The sequence below is a fragment of the Rhinopithecus roxellana genome, chromosome 13 (assembly GCF_007565055.1).
Source record: "Rhinopithecus roxellana isolate Shanxi Qingling chromosome 13, ASM756505v1, whole genome shotgun sequence".
NCBI lineage: Eukaryota > Metazoa > Chordata > Mammalia > Primates > Cercopithecidae > Rhinopithecus > Rhinopithecus roxellana.
This window is the reverse complement of record NC_044561.1, coordinates 21,757,001-21,777,404: the sequence shown is the minus strand read 5'-3', so window position 1 is coordinate 21,777,404 and position 20,404 is coordinate 21,757,001. Positions and strand designations below refer to the sequence as shown.

Genomic DNA, 20,404 nt, shown 5'->3' with positions numbered 1-20,404 from the left:
TTACATTCTTTGATAAGTACATTCCTGATTTGGTGGGTAGGGGGAGTTAAGTTTGGGATACAATTACAAAAAACATAGAGGCTTCTTTTTTTTATTTTTCAGACGGAGTCTCCCTCTGTTGCCCAGACTGGAGTGCAGTGGCGTGATCTCGGCTCACTGCAACCTCTGCCTCCTGGGTTCAGGTGATTCTCCTGCCTCAGCTTCCTGAGTAGCTGCGCCTACAGGCATGTGCCACCATGCCCGGCTAATTTTTGTATTTTTAGTAGAGACAGGGTTTCACCATATTGGCCATGCTGGTCTCGAACTCCTGACCTTGTGATCCACCCACCTCAGCCTCCCAAAGTGCTAGATTACAGGCGTGAGCCACTGTGCCCGGCCACGTGATGGTTGTTTTTTGGGTTTTTTTTTTTTTTTGGAGACGGAGTCTCGCTCTGTCGCCCAGGCTGGAGTGCAGTGGCCAGATCTCAGCTCACTGCAAGCTCCGCCTCCCGGGTTTATGCCATTCTCCTGCCTCAGCCTCCCGAGTAGCTGGGACTACAGGCACCCACCACCTCGCCCGGCTAGTTTTTTGTATTTTTTAGTAGAGATGGGGTTTCACTGGGTTAGCCAGGATGGTCTCGATCTCCTGACCTCGTGTTCCGCCTGTCTCTGCCTCCCAAAGTTCTGGGATTACAGGCTTGAGCCACCGCACCCAGCCCATGTGATGTTTTTAATCAAAATTTGGAAATTACAGCTAAAGATGATCTAATTACAGGTTTGGAAACTAAAACCTAAGTAGATCGTGTCGTCCAGTTCCTCAGGTCAGTGTTCTTTCACTTGACCAGTTGTTTTTAGAGTCTTTGCAGATCTAAGATGTCATTTAGATTTTGTTGAAATAACCAATAATATAGTTCAAGTAGTCTAACATTAAACTCCTTGAGAAAACATGGTTTTTTTTTTTTTTTTTTTTGAGACGGAGTCTCGCTCTGTCGCCCAAGCTAGAGTGCAGTGGCAGGATCTCAGCTCACTGCAAGCTCCGCCTCCTGGGTTCACGCCATTCTCCTGCCTCAGCCTCCCGAGTAGCTGGGACTACAGGCGCCCACCACCTCGCCCGGCTAGTTTTTTGTACTTTTTGGTAGAGACGGGGTTTCACCGTGTTAGCCAGGATGGTCTCGATCTCCTGACCTTGTGATCCGCCCGCCTCGGCCTCCCAAAGTGCTGGGATTACAGGCTTGAGCCACCGCGCCCGGCCGAGAAAACATGGTTTAGTATTTATCAGTTGGTACAAATCCTCTAGCTATGTTAATTCCCTAGTTCCTCAGACTACCAATAGCATCTTAGAGATGAAGTAGTTGTGGTTAGAATAGTGTTTGGATTATAGCCCCAGCAAGACAGTGATGTTTGGTTGGGTGCAGTGGCTCATGCTTATAATCCCAGCACTTTGGGAGGCTGAGGTCGGAAAATTGCTTGAGCCCACACATTTGAGATCAGCCTGGGCAACACAGTAAGACTCTGTCTCTATAAGAAATTTAAAAGGTGTCGTGGCTGGTCCCAGCTACTTAAGAGGATGAGGTGGGAGAATGGCTTGAATCCAGGAGTTCGAGGCTGCAGTGAGCCATGATTGTGCCATTGCAGCTCAGCCTGTGTGACAGTGAGACCCTGCCTCAAAAAAAGACTGATGTTTTCTTTCAAAAACTGTTCGGTGGGTAAACAAGCCAGTCTTCCTATTTTTTGTTGTTGTTGTTATTTATGTATTTATTTTTTAGAGATGGGGTCTTGCTGTGTTGCCCAGGCTGGTCTCGAACTGGGCTCAAGCCATCCTCCCACCTCAGCCTCTCAAAGTGCTGGGATTATAGACGTGAGCCAGCGTGCGTGGCCCAGTCTTTCTGTTTCTTAATGAACTTTATGTCGTAAGAGAATTGAATTCTTAGGAGACTAGAACGTAACTGATTATTTTAAAGTGTGCCTGGAGTAAGCAGTATTACCTTCTGCCTACAGTTCTGTCCCTACTTTCTCTCTGCTCCAATAGCATATCTAGTAGAAAAGCAAGGAGGGGTCCGGGCGTGGTGGCTCACACTTGTAATCCCAGCATTTTGCAAGGCTGAGATTGGTGGATCACTTGAGGTCAGGAGTTTGAGTCCAGCCGGGCCAACATGGTGAAACCCCGTTTCTACTAAAAATACAAAAATTAGCTGGGTGTGGTGGCATATGCCTATAAGCCCAGCAACTCAGGAGATTGAGGCAGGAGAACTGCTTGAACCCAGGAGGTGGAGGTTGCAGTGAGCCAAGATCATGCCACTGCACTCCAGCCTGGGTGACAGAGCGAGACTCAGTCTCAAAAAAAATAAAACAACAACCAAAAAAAAGAGAAATAGATTGGTGTGACAAGGCCTAGGGAAATGGCATGCAGGCATCTTACCACTTGCCTCTTCAATCGCGGTTATGAGACAGCCCTCTGCATTTAATGGAACTCTTGCTTTCGTTTTGTGGGAATTAATCGTGATTTTTTATTCTAACCATTCAATTTGGTGTTTCAGTATGAAAATGTCCATGAATACCAGGTGTTTTCTCAAGGCTGTTTAGTAATTTCCACCCATCTGTGCAGGAAATGAAAACCCTGATAATTTACACAGGTTATATATGTCCTGTCCTGTTAGTACAGCTGCCTCTTTCATGTATCATTGAATATAAATAACTTGAGCCTCAACCTCCAGATGCTTGTGCTATAATGATAGAGGCTAAAGTACATCTGTAATTACATCTGCCTATACAATCCCTAAATAGGTTCTTGGTGCTAAGGTTTGCAGTTACAGAAAATCAGGTGAGATAAAGTTTCCAATCATGGGGTCAGCTGGAGGCTGTTCTTATATTTATAATACAGAAACCTTTTGTTTTTAAGGCAGAGTCTCGCTTTTTCACCCAGTCTGGAGTGCAGTGCTGCAATCTTGGCTGACTGTAACCTCTGCCCCCTGGCCTCAAGCAATCCTCCCACCTCAGCTTCCTGAGTAGCTGGGACCACCAGTGCACACCACCATGCCTGGCTATTTTTTTTACTTTTAGTGGAGAGGGTTTTGCCATGTTGTCCAGGCTGGTCTTGAACTAAGCTCAAGCAATCCGCTGGCCTTGGCCTCCCAAAGTGCTGGGATTATAGGTGTGAGCCACTATGCCTGTCCTGTAAGTTTCTGAAGAAACTTAAGAGCCTAAGCAAGCTTGCATTGCTGAGCACCAGGATTGGGCCCTGGCTTCAGCGACTGAATCTGGAATGCAGCTGACTTGCCTCCAGTCACTACACCAAAGGCATTTTTTTTGTTTTGTTTTAATGGAGTTTCGCTCTTGTTGCCCAGGCTGGAGTGCAATGGCACAATCTTGGCTCACTGCAACCTCTGCCTCCCGGGTTCAAGTGATTCTCCTGCCTCAGCCTCCCGAGTAGCTGGGATTACAGGCATGCACCAACACACCCAGCTAATTTTGTATTTTTAGTAGAGACAGGGCTTCACTATGTTCGTCAGGCTGGCCATGAACAACTGACCTCGGGTGATCCGCCCACCTCCGCCTCCCAAAGTGTTGGGATAACAGGCATTCTGTAGTCCGCTTTGTCTTGCTGCTTGGGATTCTCTGAATCCTGCCTTTTTTCTACTCATTCACTTTGACCTCCCCAGAGTTAGTCTTCATAAGTAGGGAACAGAGCATTTATTTATTTATTTTTTTTTTTTTTTTTGAGACGGAGTCTCGCTCTGTCGCCCAGGCTGGAGTGCAGTGGCCGGATCTCAGCTCACTACAAGCTCCGCCTCCCGGGTTCACGCCATTCTCCTGCCTCAGCCTCCCGAGTAGCTGGGACTACAGGCGCCCGCCATCTCGCCCGGCTAATTTTTTTTTGTATTTTTTAGTAGAGACGGGGTTTCACCGTGTTAGCCAGGATGGTCTCGATCTCCTGACCTTGTGATCCGCCCGTCTCGGCCTCCCAAAGTGCTGGGATTACAGGCTTGAGCCACCGCGCCCGGCCGGAACAGAGCATTTAAATGCTAAATTGACATAGAATGATTTCATCTACTGGCATAGGTGAAATTTTATAAATAAGGAAAGTCCTATAAAACCTTGTAAGATTTCCAAGGAAAAGATGCTATGAAGGATGAGGCGGTTATCAAGTCTTTGGGAGTTGTATTAATGTCACTAGGATTTTTTCTTGAAGAGATTTATTATTAGATGAAACAAATTCTTGAGTAAATATAATTCTAGCAGAAATTAATACCCTTCCAAAGTGGATTAGGAGGTAATAACTAACTTTCTAGTGCTTAGGATGGTGCCTGGCATATACTAAATGCTTATAATGCATCATCTCTTTGAATCTTAACCACCTTTAGACACACCATTATACAACTTTACAGATGAGGAAATAAGTGATTATATATAACCCCTGGGTTGCCCAGCTTACCAGTGGCAGAGTTGAAACTAGGGAGTTTGAGTCTAGAAAATGCTCTTAATTCCCATGATAAGGGCAAGAGAATCTCGATATGTGATGGTGTGTCCTTGTTTAACATTTACAAGATGGTATAGCAAATAGTGGTTAGGGTTCTAGCTCTCCTACTTACTGGCTGTGATATTGGTCAGTTAGGCTGAAGAATCTGTCTCAGAAAGATAGTAACTGCTCAAATTATAGCTTGTATCACTTACGGCAATCCAGAATTAAGGCAGGCAGCAATTAAGGTGGAAAAGCCTTCAGTCACTTTAAAAAGGGGCAGGCTCACTTCAGTTGGATAAAGTCCTACCACAGCACACAGAAACAACTAGAGAGAAAATAAGACTTACGGCCCTAGAAGAAATCAAAGAACAAGGATGCTGCATTGTACCTTTTAATTGCATGGGTAGTTTTAAATAAATGGAGAAAGCACCTTTCAGAAGCTACACTAGCAGGAAAAAATTCCATCAAGCATTTACATAGTAAATTTCTATAGTTTCACAAAAGATTCTTGATCTTACTTGAAGTATACATGAGGGAAAGAGCCCCCTCAGCAGGTGTTCTCTTTGCTTACAGAAGCAAACTAAAGGACCTAAAACTGGAGGCAAGCCAGGATGCCAAAAAGGGGGAAGAGAAATGATAACCATTCATAAATTCCATGTCTACTTGAAGACATTTATCTAATGACCCTTACATAATAAGTATTTTAGGGCAAACTACCACCCTTTTAAGATAAAAGTACAATCTTAAAAGCTGTAGTTCTCAATTACAGTAATATGTCTTAATTACAGTAATATGTCTCAATACTTTGGACTGCTGGATGTCAACAGACAGTACCTGGAGCTCATCTGTGAGATCTGAACAAATACTTGAAAGGAATTCTCTAGGACTGTATACTCTCTCTTTTGGCTTTTTGAATGAAGCAGAGGCAGGCTTCTCTGCTATCCTCCAGGCAGTGTAATAGTCAAGGAAAAGGGCAACAGTACTGGATCATTCCTTAGACACTAATCAGCTGGGGAAAAAGTTCATTGGCAAAAGTGTCCTCCCAAGAATGGTTTACACCAAGCGGAGAGGACATGTCACTGAAGGGGGAAAGGGAGCCCCCGTATCCGCAGTCACTGTAAGCATCCAGTAGGCAGGAAGATGGTTTCGGGCAGTGGCTGGATGAAAGCAGATTTGAGATACCCAGCTCTGGAATGAGGTCATCTTCTACAGGTTCTTCCTTCACTGAGACAATGAATTCAGGGTGATCATTCTCTGAGGGGCTGAGAGGTGCTTCCTCGATTTTCACTACCACATTAGCTTGGCTCTCTGTCTCAGAGGGTATCTCTAAGACCAGGGGCTTGGTATATATGTGGTCAAAACGAATTAGTTCATTAATGGCTTCCAGCTTGGTTGATGACGTCCCCACTGACAGAGAAAGGGAGGCTGGTAAGGAACTGGGTCCTTCTGGGTAGACCTCTGGGAGCTCCTCCAGGCTGGCAGACTCTGGGGAAGGGCATCTGAAGAACATGACTGGGTCCAAGTTGTCCAGAATGCCCAACAGGATATCAGACTGCAAGAGGCAAAAATTAAATGACGTACAACTGTCAGAATACTATGGAAAATCGAACTGGAACACTTCATACTGGATTCCATAATGTAAATTAGTAACATTATGTGATTAAGATGACCTCAGGACCCACCAGACCCATTTATCTACACTTCACTCCATGTCCTATATTACCTGGAACTAGAAAGGTAGTTGATGTTCACCTCTAACCCCACCAAAAACTAACTTCAACCCTCATCTGTCTAGTTAGGGATGTCAAGCATCAAACAGATGGAATTAACTGGTTATATAGCTCTTTAATAAGTCAGAATGATCCCCACCTCTGAATCTGAAGAGTCAATACCGCCAGAATCCATGGGGAGATGTTCTGGAGGGGTGACAACTGGGCCTGCACCTGCTGCAGAGGTGCACGTAGTCTGAGTGCTGCGGACTCAGCAGACCCGGCCACTGGCCTCACTCCATTCCCCTGGGAGGAAAGACCAAAGTGAATAAACAGCTTCAAGTTCCCAAGGAAATGCTTGCTAGACAGCTGTGATTCTCAGCTTTCAAGAAAACTAGAAAACCGTTCTTTTTTCTTTTTTTTTTGAGACGGAGTCTTGCTCAGTTGCCCACGCTGGAGTGCAGTGGCCGGATCTCAGTTCACTGCAAGCTCCGCCTCCCGGGTTTACGCCATTCTCCTGCCTCAGCCTCCCGAGTAGCTGGGACTACAGGCGCCCACCACCTCGCCCGGCTAGTTTTTTGTCTTTTTTAGTAGAGACGGGGTTTCACCGTGTTAGCCAGGATGGTCTCGATCTCCTGACCTCGTGATCCACCCGTCTCTGCCTCCCAAAGTGCTGGGATCACAGGCTTGAGCCACCGCGCCCGGCGAAAACCGTTCTTTAGAGGTGAAATCTTTCCTTAACCATTGTTATTTCCACTTTTAAGTCCTCAAGAGATGAGAAAAGGGAGGTAAGACTTCCTTATACACTTCCTTCACAATGAAACATTTTTCCTTCTCCAGGCAAAGATTCAAGCAGAATTGACAAATAATATCTTATCTTGCTCTTCTCAATAATAATAATGTTCTTAGATAATAAAGTTCTATAGCAATTTAAACCTAGAATCTTTTTTATAAGTAATTCTTTTCTTTTTTTTTTTTTTTTTTGAGACGGAGTTTTGTTCTTGTTGCCCAGGCTGGAGTGCAATGGCGTGCTCTCGGCTCACTGCAATCTCCGCCTCCCAGGTTCCAGCAATACTCCTGCCTCAGCTTCCCGAGCACCTGGGATTACAGGCAGGTGCCCCTACGCCCGGCTAATTTTGTATTTTAGTAGAGACGGGGTTTCTCCATGTTGATCAGGCTGGTTTCGAACTCCTGACCTCTGGTGATCCGGCCACCTCGGCCTCCCAAAGTGCGGGAATTACAGGTGTGAGCCATCGTGCCTGGCCAAGTAATTCTTTAAATTCGTCCTGAACATTACGTTCACAGAGTAAAACTGTGCTATTGTCAATCTTAGACCCTTTGATTGTTGTCAATGAATTTGCCATATCTATATACTAAAACTCATATACCACCCTCCTCTTACCACAGAGGTATCACTATCACAAAGAATCCTTTCCCTACTCATTAATATTCATCAAAGGACTACTTTAATTTTAGTAGCATTCAAAGTCTGGTTTGAGTAGCTCTCTTACTTTGGTTCTCCTTAATGATTGCATGGTAATCTTGTTGGCTACTGCATTTGTTAGTACTTGTTCTTAGAGAGCCATGTAACTTGTTTTCATTATTAGATCTTAGTACTGTTCACTACACACTTAAAAAATGAGTAAGTGTCAAGTGCTTTTAGGGGAAGAACACTCTGCCTGCATGAAAATGTCTTAAAACTGAAGGAAAATTTCAAGAACGCTCTTGATCAGAAGTCCAGACTGTAAACATAATCACTGGGTCATGTTACTTGGAACTAGTTCTCACATGAGGCACCAAATAAAGGAGATGATTTACCTTGGCTTCCGCCTCCTCTTCAGCAACCAGGGCATCCATCCCCAGGCGCTGTCTTAACTCCTGGTTCTCAACTACAAGGCCGTGAGTTTTCTCTCGTAAAAGCTGATTTTCTAGCAAAAGTTTTTGGTTCTGGAAGAAAGTTCATAAGAGGCTATTAAAACAATTATTTCAATTAAGAATCTACCTGATTCAGTATAATTGGTCTCCTTTCCTTCTTGAACTTTTGGAAAACTCTATGCTTGTGCTGTTAACAGTAGGTTTTAGAAAGCTAGGCCATAATTATGGAAAAGCAAGCTACTTAATAAGTGCCACTTCATGGGGTCAAGAGTAACACACTGCTTCCAACTACCAATACTGACTTCTGCAAAGTGTGACTTGTGGCTTTAATGTAGATATAATTTTTATTTTTATTTTTATTTTTTTGAGACAGAGTCTCCGTCTGTTGACCAGGCTGGAGTGCAGTCGCACGATCTCAGCTCACTGCAAGCTCCGCCTAATTTTTTGTATTTTTAGTAGAGATGGGGTTTCACCCTGTTAGCCAGGATGGTCTCGATCTCCTGACCTTGTGATCCGCCCGCCTCCGCCTCCCAAAGTGCTGGGATTACAAGCGTGAGCCACTGTGCCCGGCCCATAATTTTTTTTTTTTTTAAACTATCCTAGCCAGGCACGGTGGCCCATGCTTGTAATCCTAACACTTTGGGAGGCGGAGGCAGGTGGATCACCTGAGGTCAAGAGTTCAAGACCAGCCTGGCCAGCGTGGCAAACTCCATCTCTACTAAAAAATACAAAAATTAGCTAGCCAAGTGTGGTGGTGGGTGCTGTAATCCCAGCTAATCTGGAGGCTGTAGCAGGGAGAATTGCTTGAACCTGGGAGGCAGAGGTTGCAGTGAGTCAAGATTGTACCACTGCACTCCAGCCTGGGCAACAGAGTGAGACTCTATCTCAATAATAATAATAATAATATAAAAATAAAAAAATAACTATCTTGAACTGGCAGGTAATAATAAAAGTGGTAGTGATAACTATAAATCCAAAAGAAAAAAAAAAAAAACAACCTGCTCCTGACTCATGAGTCTTAGAAGAACCAACTAATGATTAAAACTTTAAAAATAACAATATATGCAAATTGACCAAGGGGTTAAAAATATATATAAATAATCTCTATGTGTTCAAGATGTGTAATTGGCAACAATTTAAGATTAAATAACAGGTGGACCCTAGAGAGGGAAAGGAACCTTTAGTGAATTTCTGGCTATGCCAGGAAGAATGTAAAGTTTAAGCAATTATTTCCTATTAGCCCTTGCTAATTTCTTACTACAAACTCACTAAACATTGTTGAATCCATCTACTTTGAGATACATCTAGCACCAAATGCCACAAAGTCAATCACTTCTGCCCTCAACAAGCTTCACCAGTTCACCAACTACCTACCTGTCCTAACTAACCTTTTTTTTTTTTTTGAGACAGGGCTTCCCTCTGTCACCCAGGCTGGGGTGCAGTGGTGCGATCTCATGATCTCAGCTCACTGCAACCTCCGCCTCCTGGGTTCAAGTGATTCTCATGCCTCAGCCTCCTGAACAACTGGGATTACAGGTGCCTGCCATGACACCTGGCTAATTTTTATAGTTTTAGTAGAGATGGGGTTTCACCATGCTGGCCAGATTGGTCTCGAACTCCTGATCTCATGTTATCTACCCACCTTGGCCTCCCAAAGTGCTGGGATTACAGGTGTGAGCCCCTGTGCCCAGCCACCTTTTTTTTTTTTCTTGAGACAGTCTCACTCTGTTGCCCAGGCTGGAGTGCAGTGGTGCGATCTCAGCTCACTGCAACCTCCCTCTCCCAAGTTCAAACAATCCTTCCACCTCAACCTCCCAAGTAGCTGGGACTACAGGCACGGCACGCTTGTTTTTTTTTTGTTGTTGCTGTTGTTTTTGGTATATTTTTGGATAGAGATGGGGTTTTACCATGTTGACCAGGCTGGTCTCAAACTGCCGGCCTCAAGTGATCTGTCCATCTCGGGCTCCCAAAGTGCTGGGATTACCGGCGTGAGCCACCACGCCCAGCCTAGTTTAACTTTTAATCACATATTCAACTGTATTCTAATAGGGGCTGAAACAACTTGGGATGGGAAGCAAATATCAGAACATTTACCAAGGAAGGGTATACAATGGATAAAAGAGTTTGACCTTAAGTAGTTTTACCTCTTCTTCTAAATCTACCACTTGCTGTTCCAGCTCACTCATTCGAGCTTTCTTTCGATCTCTGGCAGTCTGAGCTGCTACTCTGTTTTTCAGTTTCCTGAGAAAAGGAACATACCACACTGAGTCATTTCAAACCTTATTTATGTCTTTATTTGAAAACTTGACCAGCTAGTGCTTTCATTTTTATTTACAGTATGAGACAGACTAAAGATAAAATACACTTCAGGTTCCTCCCCTCAATAAAACAAAATAAAAAATAGTCTGTCAATCTAGCTAGAAGACCTGCTTTATTCTCTCCCATATTGCATCATCCGCCCACCTCAGACTCATCCCCGTCACAGCACTGGGGCTGGACACACACACACTACTCATCTTGCATCATAAGAACTTTCCTTTTTCCCCATCTATTCCCCAGCTGCTTCCTGTCTCCAATTCTCTTAAACAGGATCTAGCCTGGCCTCATTAATCCAGTGAAGGCTGCAATCTTGCTATGACATCAACCCTCCGTCCCCAAACCCAATTTAAAAAAGGGAGAGGCTGATGCCACTCCCTGATCTCTAGTGTTGAGATCCTAGGCAGTGACCTGCTGATGGCCCCGTGTCTGTTGGAGAAGAAACTTTTTAGGAATTAATTGAACTCAGAGGAGACACTTCATAAATCACAGAAGGCACAATGATCACAAAACAGTGAACATTTACGGAGGACTAAGTGCTAGGCACATTATATGCAAGTCTCAATCTCCCCAAAGACCTCATGAAGTAGGTTCCATTTTAATAACGCAGAAACAGAGCTAGACCAGTGAGCCTCGCAGAGCTCCCAGCCCTTTCAACAGCTCTGTTATTTCAGCTCCGCGCCTCTGCAGTAAACCAAAACAGATTATTCGACTTCATGTCACAGTCCGAGTTCAGAGAGGCTGAACCACCGGTCTGCGGCCACACAGCAAGAGGGCCCGGAAGACAGGTGCCCGCATCCCCACCTCTGGTCATCTCTAACGAGAGATTTAAAAAGCACAGAAAAGAGCCCTCGGCCGCCCTGGGTTCCCGGCGAGGCGGATCCGGTCAGTCCGGGCTTCCTGCCCCGCCCCGCGCCACGCTGGCACTGACCCGCCAGGCCAAAGGCGCCGGAGCCCTGGGGCACTGCCAGTGTTGGGTCCCCGCTCCCACCCCCGGCCCCAGCTCCAGCCCCCTGCCCCAGTCCCGGCTTCAGATCTGGCCCCAGACCCCGGCCCCTCGCCCACCTCCTCAGCGCCTTCTCCTCGGGGCTCAGGTGCGTGAGGCGCTGCCGCTTGCGCGCCTGGGGCAGCCCCCCGCTCGCTGCCTCCGGGCTGGCCCCTCTCTGGGCTGGCACCATGAGCGGCAGGGCCTGGCCGGCCGGGGCTCCGGCGGCGGAGGCGGGCTGCCCCGACAGAAGCAGTACTTTAGGGGCCCCGTCGGCCGGGCTCGGTGCGGCTGCCACCACCACCATAGCTTGAGACTACGCACCGTGCGCCGCCGCCGCCGCCCAGCGGCCAGCCCAGACGCGCCCGGCCTTTCTACGGTCGTGGCCCTTCGCGATTGGCCAGCGTCGCGTGACGCACGGCCGAGCTCGGCGTCCATTGGCCCGGCCTGCCCGGCGGGGCGTTTCGGGGCGTGACTATGGAGTCCGGCGTGGCAGCGGCAGTCTGGCCAAAGGTAACTGGGATCATTTTCCGCGGGGGCGTGCGTGTTCTCCGCAAACGGATTTTCCCCCCTTAAGCGGACTTATTTCCATCCGGAGTGACAGAATTTATTTCCAGACGAATGTTTACTGGGACTAACAGAATTACCTCGGCCTGATAACATTTCATCTTGTGCGCCACTTCGGGCTCGGAGTGGAGCCAAAAGTCGAGTTAGAGCGCAGTTGGGCCTTGGGTTCGAAAAAATACTGGACAGAAGTTTCAGTGAGCCAAGATCGCGCCACTGCACTCCGGCCTGGGCGACAGAGCGAGACTCCGTCTCAAAAAAAAGAAAAAGAAAAAAGCCTGGAAACAAATTCTGCGGAATAAAAGTCTTTAGGAAATGAGATCGTGCCCTTTAAAACTAAGTTTAACAATAGAGCCGGGCACGGTGGCTCAAGCCTGTAATCCCAGCACTTTGGGAGGCCGAGACGGGCGGATCAGGAGGTCAGGAGATCGAGACCATCCTGGCTAACACGGTGAAACCCCGTCTCTACTAAAAATACAAAAAATTAGCCGGGCGTGGTGGCAGGCGCCTGTAGTCCCAGCTACTCAGGAGGCTGAGGCAGGAGAATGCCGTGAACCCGGGAAGTGGAGCTTGCAGTGAGCTGAGATTGCGCCACTGCACTCCAGCCTGGGTGACAGAGCGAGACTCTGTCTCAAAAAAAAAAAAAAAAAAAATAGTGAGGGCTTAATAAACGATAAGTGTTGTCTCTGGGTTGAGGGGGAATACCTGTAATTTTAGTTTTCCGTTTGTTTTTTTATTTTATTTTATTTTATTTTTATTTATTTTTGGACTGGGCCATGAGTCTCCTAACATGTGTTTTCACCCTCCATGTTGGGAGGGAAACCAATCATTTTTTTTAATTGGGCTGTCTCAACTCCAGAGCCTCCTGAGCAGGTGCTGTCCTGTGGGTTGGAAAAGAGGTGGGGGTGATTGGAGTCTGCAGGACCAAGAAACCAAGTTCCTGTTTAACTCTCATCAGCTGGGGCCACCTGGGTTCTGATGTGCCTTCAGATGTGGGGAGACTTACTCCTGGCCTCTGAAATGTTTTGGGAGAAGTCTGGAGGTGACTTCTAGTTGAGACCTACAGCTTCATATTAAAAGACCTTGGAAAGTTGTAAGAGGCTCTTAGAAAAGTCATGTCATGCCACCTTTTACCTATTATTTATTTTTTGATGCTTTTCTTTTGAAACTGGGTTTTGCCATGTTGCCTAGGCTGGAACTCCTAGGCTCAAGCGATCCTCCTGCCTTGGCCTCCCAAAGTGCTGGGATTGCAGGCAGGAGCCACAGCACTCGGCCCCTTTTATTTATTAAGTGAACATTTATAAACGCCAAGAGAATGTCTTGCACTGTGTAAGAAAGAAAATTCTGGAGGACCCTTTTTAGTCCTACAGGGTGAAGTGAGTGAGTAGAGAAACCACAGGGTGCGGGATAGGGAAAAAAGGTTTATGAATTGCACTTTGGTCTTAGTTAATGGAATATTGAAATTCACTTCCCCAGCTTGCTTTCAAGACTTTTATATTTTTGACAAACATTTTAAGTTATACTAAAAACAATAATTTGACCCACTGCAGATTGCTGTCCATGAAGTCTTGAACATGTGAGTCCAAACCCTTGGACAGTGTCATATCCTCTCTGTAAGATAAGCCTGGTAATTCTTGCATCAGGTACCATCAGTGTTTTAAAACATTTACTAGGCACCTGTGATAAGAGCTATAATATATATAAAATATGGCCAGGCACGGTGGCTCACGCCCCGAGGCGGGCAGATCACGAGGTCAGGAGATCGAGACCATCCTGGCTAACACAGTGAAACCTCATCTCTACTGAAAAAAAAAAAAAAAAAATTAGCCGGGTGTGGTGGCTGGCGCCTGTAGTCCCAGCTACTCGGGAGGCTGAGGCAGGAGAATGGCATGAACCCGGGAGGCGGAGCTTGCAGTGAGCCAAGATCACGCCACTGCACTCCAGCCTGGGCGGCAGAGCGAGACCCCGTCTCAAAAATAAAAAATAAAATATATATATACAAAGTTATCAGTCTTTGAGGCCCGGTGTGGTGGCTCACATCTGTAATCCCAGCACTTTGGGAGGCCAAAGTGGGTGGATCACCTGAGGTCAGGAGTTTGAGAGCAGCCTGGCCAACATGGTGAAACCCCATCTCTACTGAAAATACAAAAATTAGCCGGACAGAGTGGGGGGCGCCTGCAATCCCAGCTACTGGGGAGGCTGAAGCAGGAGAATTGCTTGAACCTGGGAGGTGGAGGTTGCAGTGAGCCAAGATCATGCCATTGCACTCCAGCCTGGGCAACACAGTGAGACTCTCTCAAAAAAAAAAAGCCTTATTCAGAAAGAATCAATCAGGAAAGCGTGAGCAAAACAGGAACAGAAATAAACAGGCATTCCAGAAAAGATAAGGGAAAACAGGCCGGGCGCGGTGGCTCAAGCATGTAATCCCAGCACTTTGGGAGGCCGAGACGGGCGGATCACGAGGTCAGGAGATTGAGACCATACTGGCTAACACGGTGAAACCCCGTCTCTACTAAAAAAAATACAAAAAAACTAGCCGGGCGAGGTGGCGGGCGCCTGTAGTCCCAGCTACTCGGAAGGCTGAGGCAGGAGAATGGCGTAAATCCGGGAGGCGGAGCTTGCAGTGAGCTGAGATCCGGCCACTGCCTGGGCGACAGAGCGAGACTCCGTCTCAAAAAAAAAAAAAAGATAAGGGAAAACAGAAAAACACTGTAAGCTGGTAAGCAGAAAACAGAAAATAACATGGCAAGAATAAGTCCAAATATATAAACAATAAAACATAAATGTGAATGGGTTATATTATCTTCTTAATCATGCTGTTTTGTTTTATGTGTATCTCTTGTAAACAACATATAGCTGGCTTTGGGGTTTCTCAATCAGAGTTTCTCTTTTTTAAGAAGAGAATAAAGCATTCATATTTATTTTTGATTACTTACATATTTGGACTTCTTTCTGCCATATTATTTCACATTTTCTGTTTACTATGTTTCTGAAGTCAGGAGGATTGCTTGAGGCCAGGAGTTCAAGACCAGGCTGGGCAACATATTGAGACCTCGTCTCTACAAAAAATAAAAAAAAAAATTAACCGGGTGTGGTGACTTGCACCTGTAGTCCCAGCTGCTCAGAAGACGGAGGTGGTAAGATGTCTTGAACCCAGGAGTTTGAGGCTGCAGCAAGCTATGAGCTATGATTGAACCATTGCACTCCAACCTGGGAGACAGAATGAGATCCTGCCTCTAAAAAACAAAAATTAAAAAAAAAAAAAAAAAAAAAAAAAAAAGGAAATGGCTTACCAGCCATTTTTATGTTTATGGAAATGATTATGGAAAGAAAGCTTATGTAGCAATATTAATATGAGACAAAATAGAATTTATGGTAAAGGCATTAAAAGGACAAAGAAGGGTATTTCATATTGATTGAAGGTACAAGTTACCACATGTACATCTTTATGAACACAGCAACATAATTTTGAAATGTATAGGCCTAGCATGGCGGCTCACACCTGTAATCCTAGCACTTTGGGAGGCTGAAGCAGGCAGATCACCTGACCAGCCTGATCAACATGGTGAAACCCCGTCTATACTAAAAATACAAAAATTAAAAATTAACTGGGCATGGTGGCATGCACCTGAAATCCCAGCTACTGAGGAGGCTGAGGCACAAGAATTGCTTGAACCTGGGAGGCAGAGGTTGCAGTGAGCCAAGATCAAGCCCCTGCACTCCAGCCTGGGTGAGAGACAGAGCAAGACTCTGTCTCAAAAAAAAAAAAAAAAAATTAGCCGGTCTTAGTAGTGTCCACTTGTGGCCCCAGCTACTCAGGAGGCCAAGGTGGGAGAATCATTTGAGTCCAGAAGATTGAGGCTGCAGTGAGCCAATGCATTCAAGCCTGGGCGACAGTGCAGATGGTACCAATGCATTCAAGCCTCGGCAACAGAGTAAGATCCTGTCTCAAAAGAAAAAACAAAAGAAAATCGGCCAGGCACAGTGACTCACGCCTGTAATCCCAGCACTTTGGGAGGCCGAGGCGGGTAGATCATCTGAGGTCAGGAGTTAGAGACCAGCCTGGCCAACATGGCGAAACCCCATCTCTACTAAAAGTAACAAAAATTAGCTGGGCATGGTGGCAGGTGCCTGTAATCCCAGCTACTCAGAAGGCTGAGGCAGGAGAATCGCTTAAACCCGAGAGGGTGAGGTTGCAGTGAGCCGAGATCATGCCATTGCACTCCAACCTGGCAACAAGAGTGAAACTCTGTCTCAGTAAAATAAAGAAAAGAAAAGAAATGTATAAAAAAAAGACTGAAATGATGAAAATGATTGATCCAGAAATCACAGTGGGAGACAAATACAACTCTCAGAATCAACAGAGAGAGCAGACAGAAAAGATTTGAACAGCACAACTTTCCTCCCAACCAAGGACTTAGATTTTTTCTTTTTTTCAAGATGGAGTCTTGCTCTATCTCGAATGGAATGCAGTGGCACAATCTCAGCTCACTGCAACCTTCACCTCCCAGGTTCAAGCAATTCTCCTGCCTCAGCCTCCCCAGTACCTGGGATTACAGGTGCCTGCCACCACACCCAGCTAATTTTTGTTTTTTTAGTAGAGACGGGGTTTCACCATGTTGGACAGGCTAGTCTAGAACTCCTGACCTTGTGATCCGCCCGCCTCAGCCTCCCAAAGTGTCAGGATTACAGGTGTGAGCCACAGTGCCCAGCTAGACCTATGTTTTTTCAATCAAGAAACATTCCCACTTTATTTTTTTATTTTTTTATTTTGAGATGGAAAATCATTTTGTTACCCAGGCTGGAGTGCAATGGCACGATCTCAGCTCACTGCAACCTCCAACTCTTGGGATCAAGTGATTCTCCTGCCTCAGCTTCCCGAGTAGCTGGAATTACAGGCACACGCCACCAAGCCTGGTTAATTTTTGTATTTTTAGTAGAAACAGAGTTTCACCATGTTGGCCAGCCTGGTCTGGAACTCCTGACCTCAGGTGAGCCACCTAAGTTGGGCTCCCAAAGTGTTGGGATTATAGGCGTGAGCCACGGGACCTAGCAAAATCTTTATATTTTCATTTCCCTAGAGTAAATACATAGAAGTGGAATTGCAGTATCATATGTAAGTATTATGTTTACATTTTTTAGAAACTTAGCAGCTTTCCAAAGTGGCTATAGGTTATGCCATTTTACATTCCCACCAGTGATGTACTGCTTTATTATATTGCTATTGTAAATTGTTATTTAACTCTTTCATGGTTGTCCAACTTTTTATTGTTTATGTTGTATGTTTTTCCCAACTGGATTTCAACAAGCTCATTAGACGCAGAAGCTAGGATTAATCGTGGTTACATTTTTTGTGTGTTCTGTGCTTACGATAGTGCTGAGTACATACTAGGCATTCAATAAATATTTTTGAATGACTATTGAATGGTTAGATTATCTGCAATATGCTTTATTTTATTTTATTTTATTTTGAGATAGGGTCTTCTTACTCTGTCACCCAGGGTGGAGTGCAGTGGCGTGATGTCGGCTCACTGCAACTTTCGTCTCCCAGGTTCAAGTGATTCTCCTGTCTCAGCCTCCTGAGTAGCTGGGATTACAGGCATGCACCATCATACCTGGCTAATTTTTTTTTGTTTGTATTTTCAGTAGAGACAGGATTTTGTTATGTTGGCCAGGCTGGTCTTGAATTCCTGACCTCAGGTGATCTACCCGCTTCACCCTCCCAAAATGCTGGAATTACAGGCATGAGCCACCGCTCCCAGCCAAATGTACTCATTTTTTTTTTTTTTTTTTTTTTTTTGAGACGGAGTCTTGTTCTATCGTCCAGGCTGGAGTGCAGTGGCACAATCTCGGCTCACTGCAACCTCCGCCTCCTTGGTTCACGCCATTCTCCTGCCTCAGCCTCCCGAGTAGCTGGGACTATAGGCACTTGCCACTACGCCTGGCTAATTTTTTGTATTTTTTGTAGAGACGGAGTTTCATTGTGTGAGCCAGGATGGTCTCGATCTCCTGACCTCGTAATCCGCCCGCCTCAGCCTCCTAAAGTGCTGGGATTACAGGCGTGAACCACCACGCCCAGCCCTTTTTTTTTTTTTTTTTTTTTTTTTGAGACGGAGTCTCACTCTTGTTGCCCAGGCTGGAGTGCAATGGTGTGATCTTGGCTCAACCCCAAACTCTGCCTCCAGGTTCAAGCGATTCTCCTGCCTCAACCTCCCAAGTAGCTGGGATTACAGGCATGCGCCACCACAACCAGCTAATTTTGTATTTTTAGTAGCGACAGGGTTATTCCATGTGGGTTAGGCCAGTCTTGAACTCCCGACCGCAGGTGATCCACCTGCCTCAGCTTCCCAAAGTGCTGGGATTACAGACGTGAGCCACAGCGCCCCGTCCCGAATGTACTCATTTTAATGCACTAATTTTAAAACAGTCGTAGTTACCTACACAGCACCTATTATACTTTTTCTTCCTTATTAAAAAAAAATTTTGTTCAAGATGCCCACTTGAAAATACTCAGCTTCCAGACTCCCTTGAGGTTATGAATAGTTACGTAATGTGGTTCAGGCCAATGTATACATACATGGAAGTTCTAGACACAGACGGTTCCAGGAAAGTTTGTTAAATGGAGGAGTCTCAACTGGGAAGGCTTTCACCTTTTGCCTGTTGGTCTTTTCCTTTTTTCTCCTCTTCCTTCCCTGGAATGCTGATGAAACTTCCAAAGATTGAGAGGTTCAGCTGCCATCTTGCAAATATGCGGATTGGAGTCACATGCTAAGGATGTCAGAGGGGAAAGACAGAAGGAGTGTGGGCTCCTGATGGCACCATGCAGTGGCCATTTAGCCCTAGACTGCCCATTTCCAGATGTCACATTACATAGGAATTATAAATGCCGTGGTAGCTGGGTTCTTGTTACATGCCATTAAATACAGTCCTCGCTTTTACTGACAAGGTTTTTTGTTTTGTTTTGTTTTTTTTGAGATGGAGTTTTGCTCTTGTTGCCCAGGCTGGAGTACAATGGCGCAACCTCGGCTCACTGCAACCTCCACCTCCCAGGTTTAAGTGATTCTCCTGCCTCAGCCTTCCCAAGTAGCTGGGATTATAGGCATGCACCACCATGCTCAGCTAATTTTGTATTTTTAGTAGAGATGGGGTTTTTCTATGTTGGTTGGGCTGATCTCAAACTCCCGACCTCAGGTGATCAGCCTGCCTTGGCCTCCTGAAGTGTTGGGATTACAGGCATGAGCCACCACGCCCAGCTTACTGACCATTTTACCTGCCACACTGCCCTTCGTTAGATTTCCCAAGTACCATCTTTGTTTTCATGAATAAGCTACTAGCACTGCTGAGGAACAAGTAGGCTTGAGCAGGGCAACCAGAAGTAGGCTAGTCCCAGGGACACAATTTTTATCAGTGCCACTTTCTTCTGATACCAGTAAAAGAGGTGAGTCATACCACATTATAGCATCACTATTTTGTGAATGGGAAAATTGAGGTTCAAAGGAAAAAAATAATCAGCTTAAGCCTACAGATTACCTCTCCAGCCTATCTGTCCATCCCTCATTCCAGTCTTACCATTTCCCTGAATTATTCTTCTCTGTTTAGTTTGCCTAGTAAACCCCATTTCTTCCGTTTGTTTAAACTACAGTTTCTCAACCTCAGTGTTATTGACATGAGGGGCTGGACAATTCTTTATGGTGAGGGACAGCCCTGTCCCTTGTAGGATGTTTAACACTATCCCTGGCCTCTGCCCAGGAGATGCCAGTGGCACCCCTCCCCTCCTCCAAGTTGTAACAATCAAAATTGTCCTTGGACACTGCAGAATGTCCCCTGGGGGCCAAGATCTTCCCCACTGAGATCACTGCTCTTAAAGTCAGGTCAAATACCACTCCAGTCTATACCTGCTTTATTCCCACATGTCCGCTACTAACTTCTAGCATAACAGCTACAGCACTGTTACCTGTCTGTATCTCCACATTACACTGTATGGTCCTTGAAGGCTCTTTGACTCATTTCTGCATCTTCCTGTTTATTGACTAAATGAATTTTAAAATTGTTCGTGAAGCCACGTGTGGTGGCTTGTGCCTGTAGTCCTACCTACCTGGGAGACTGAGGCAAGAGGATTGCTTGAGCTTGAACCCAGGAGTTCATGGCTGCAGTGAGCTATGATCATGCCACTGCACTCCAACCTGGGTGACAGCGCGAGACTCTGTCTCAAAAAAAAAAAAGAAAGAAAGAAAAACTCTTAAATGTTTTGGGAGAGAATGAAGAGTAAATTTCTATACAATGTTTTTGTTTCCCTGATGGAATCAAAGTTGAATCAATCTTGCAGAAAATGCTGTGTACACTCTTCTCAGTTCTAATTTCCTCTAATGTTGTCATCTTAAATTATTGTGTTACAGCCAGGCATGGTGGCTCATGCCTGTAATCCCAGCACTTTGGGAGGCCAAGGTGGGAGGATCACGAGGTCAGGAGTTCGAGACCAGCCTGGCCAATATGGTGAAACCCTGTCTCTACTAAAAA

At 45.6% G+C, this 20,404-nt stretch overlaps 1 protein-coding gene across 1 annotated transcript; it reads right to left on the bottom strand.

Moving 5' to 3' along the window:
* Positions 1-4,813: 4,813 nt before the first annotated feature.
* XBP1 (X-box binding protein 1) lies at positions 4,814-11,694 on the bottom strand. Its single transcript, XM_010359220.2, is given in 6 exon segments — positions 4,814-5,990; positions 6,308-6,415; positions 6,418-6,453; positions 7,966-8,094; positions 10,167-10,263; positions 11,404-11,694. Coding segments are annotated over 6 exon segments (1,155 nt in total). The 5' UTR covers positions 11,631-11,694; the 3' UTR covers positions 4,814-5,432.
* Between the last annotated feature and the right edge of the window lie 8,710 nt (positions 11,695-20,404).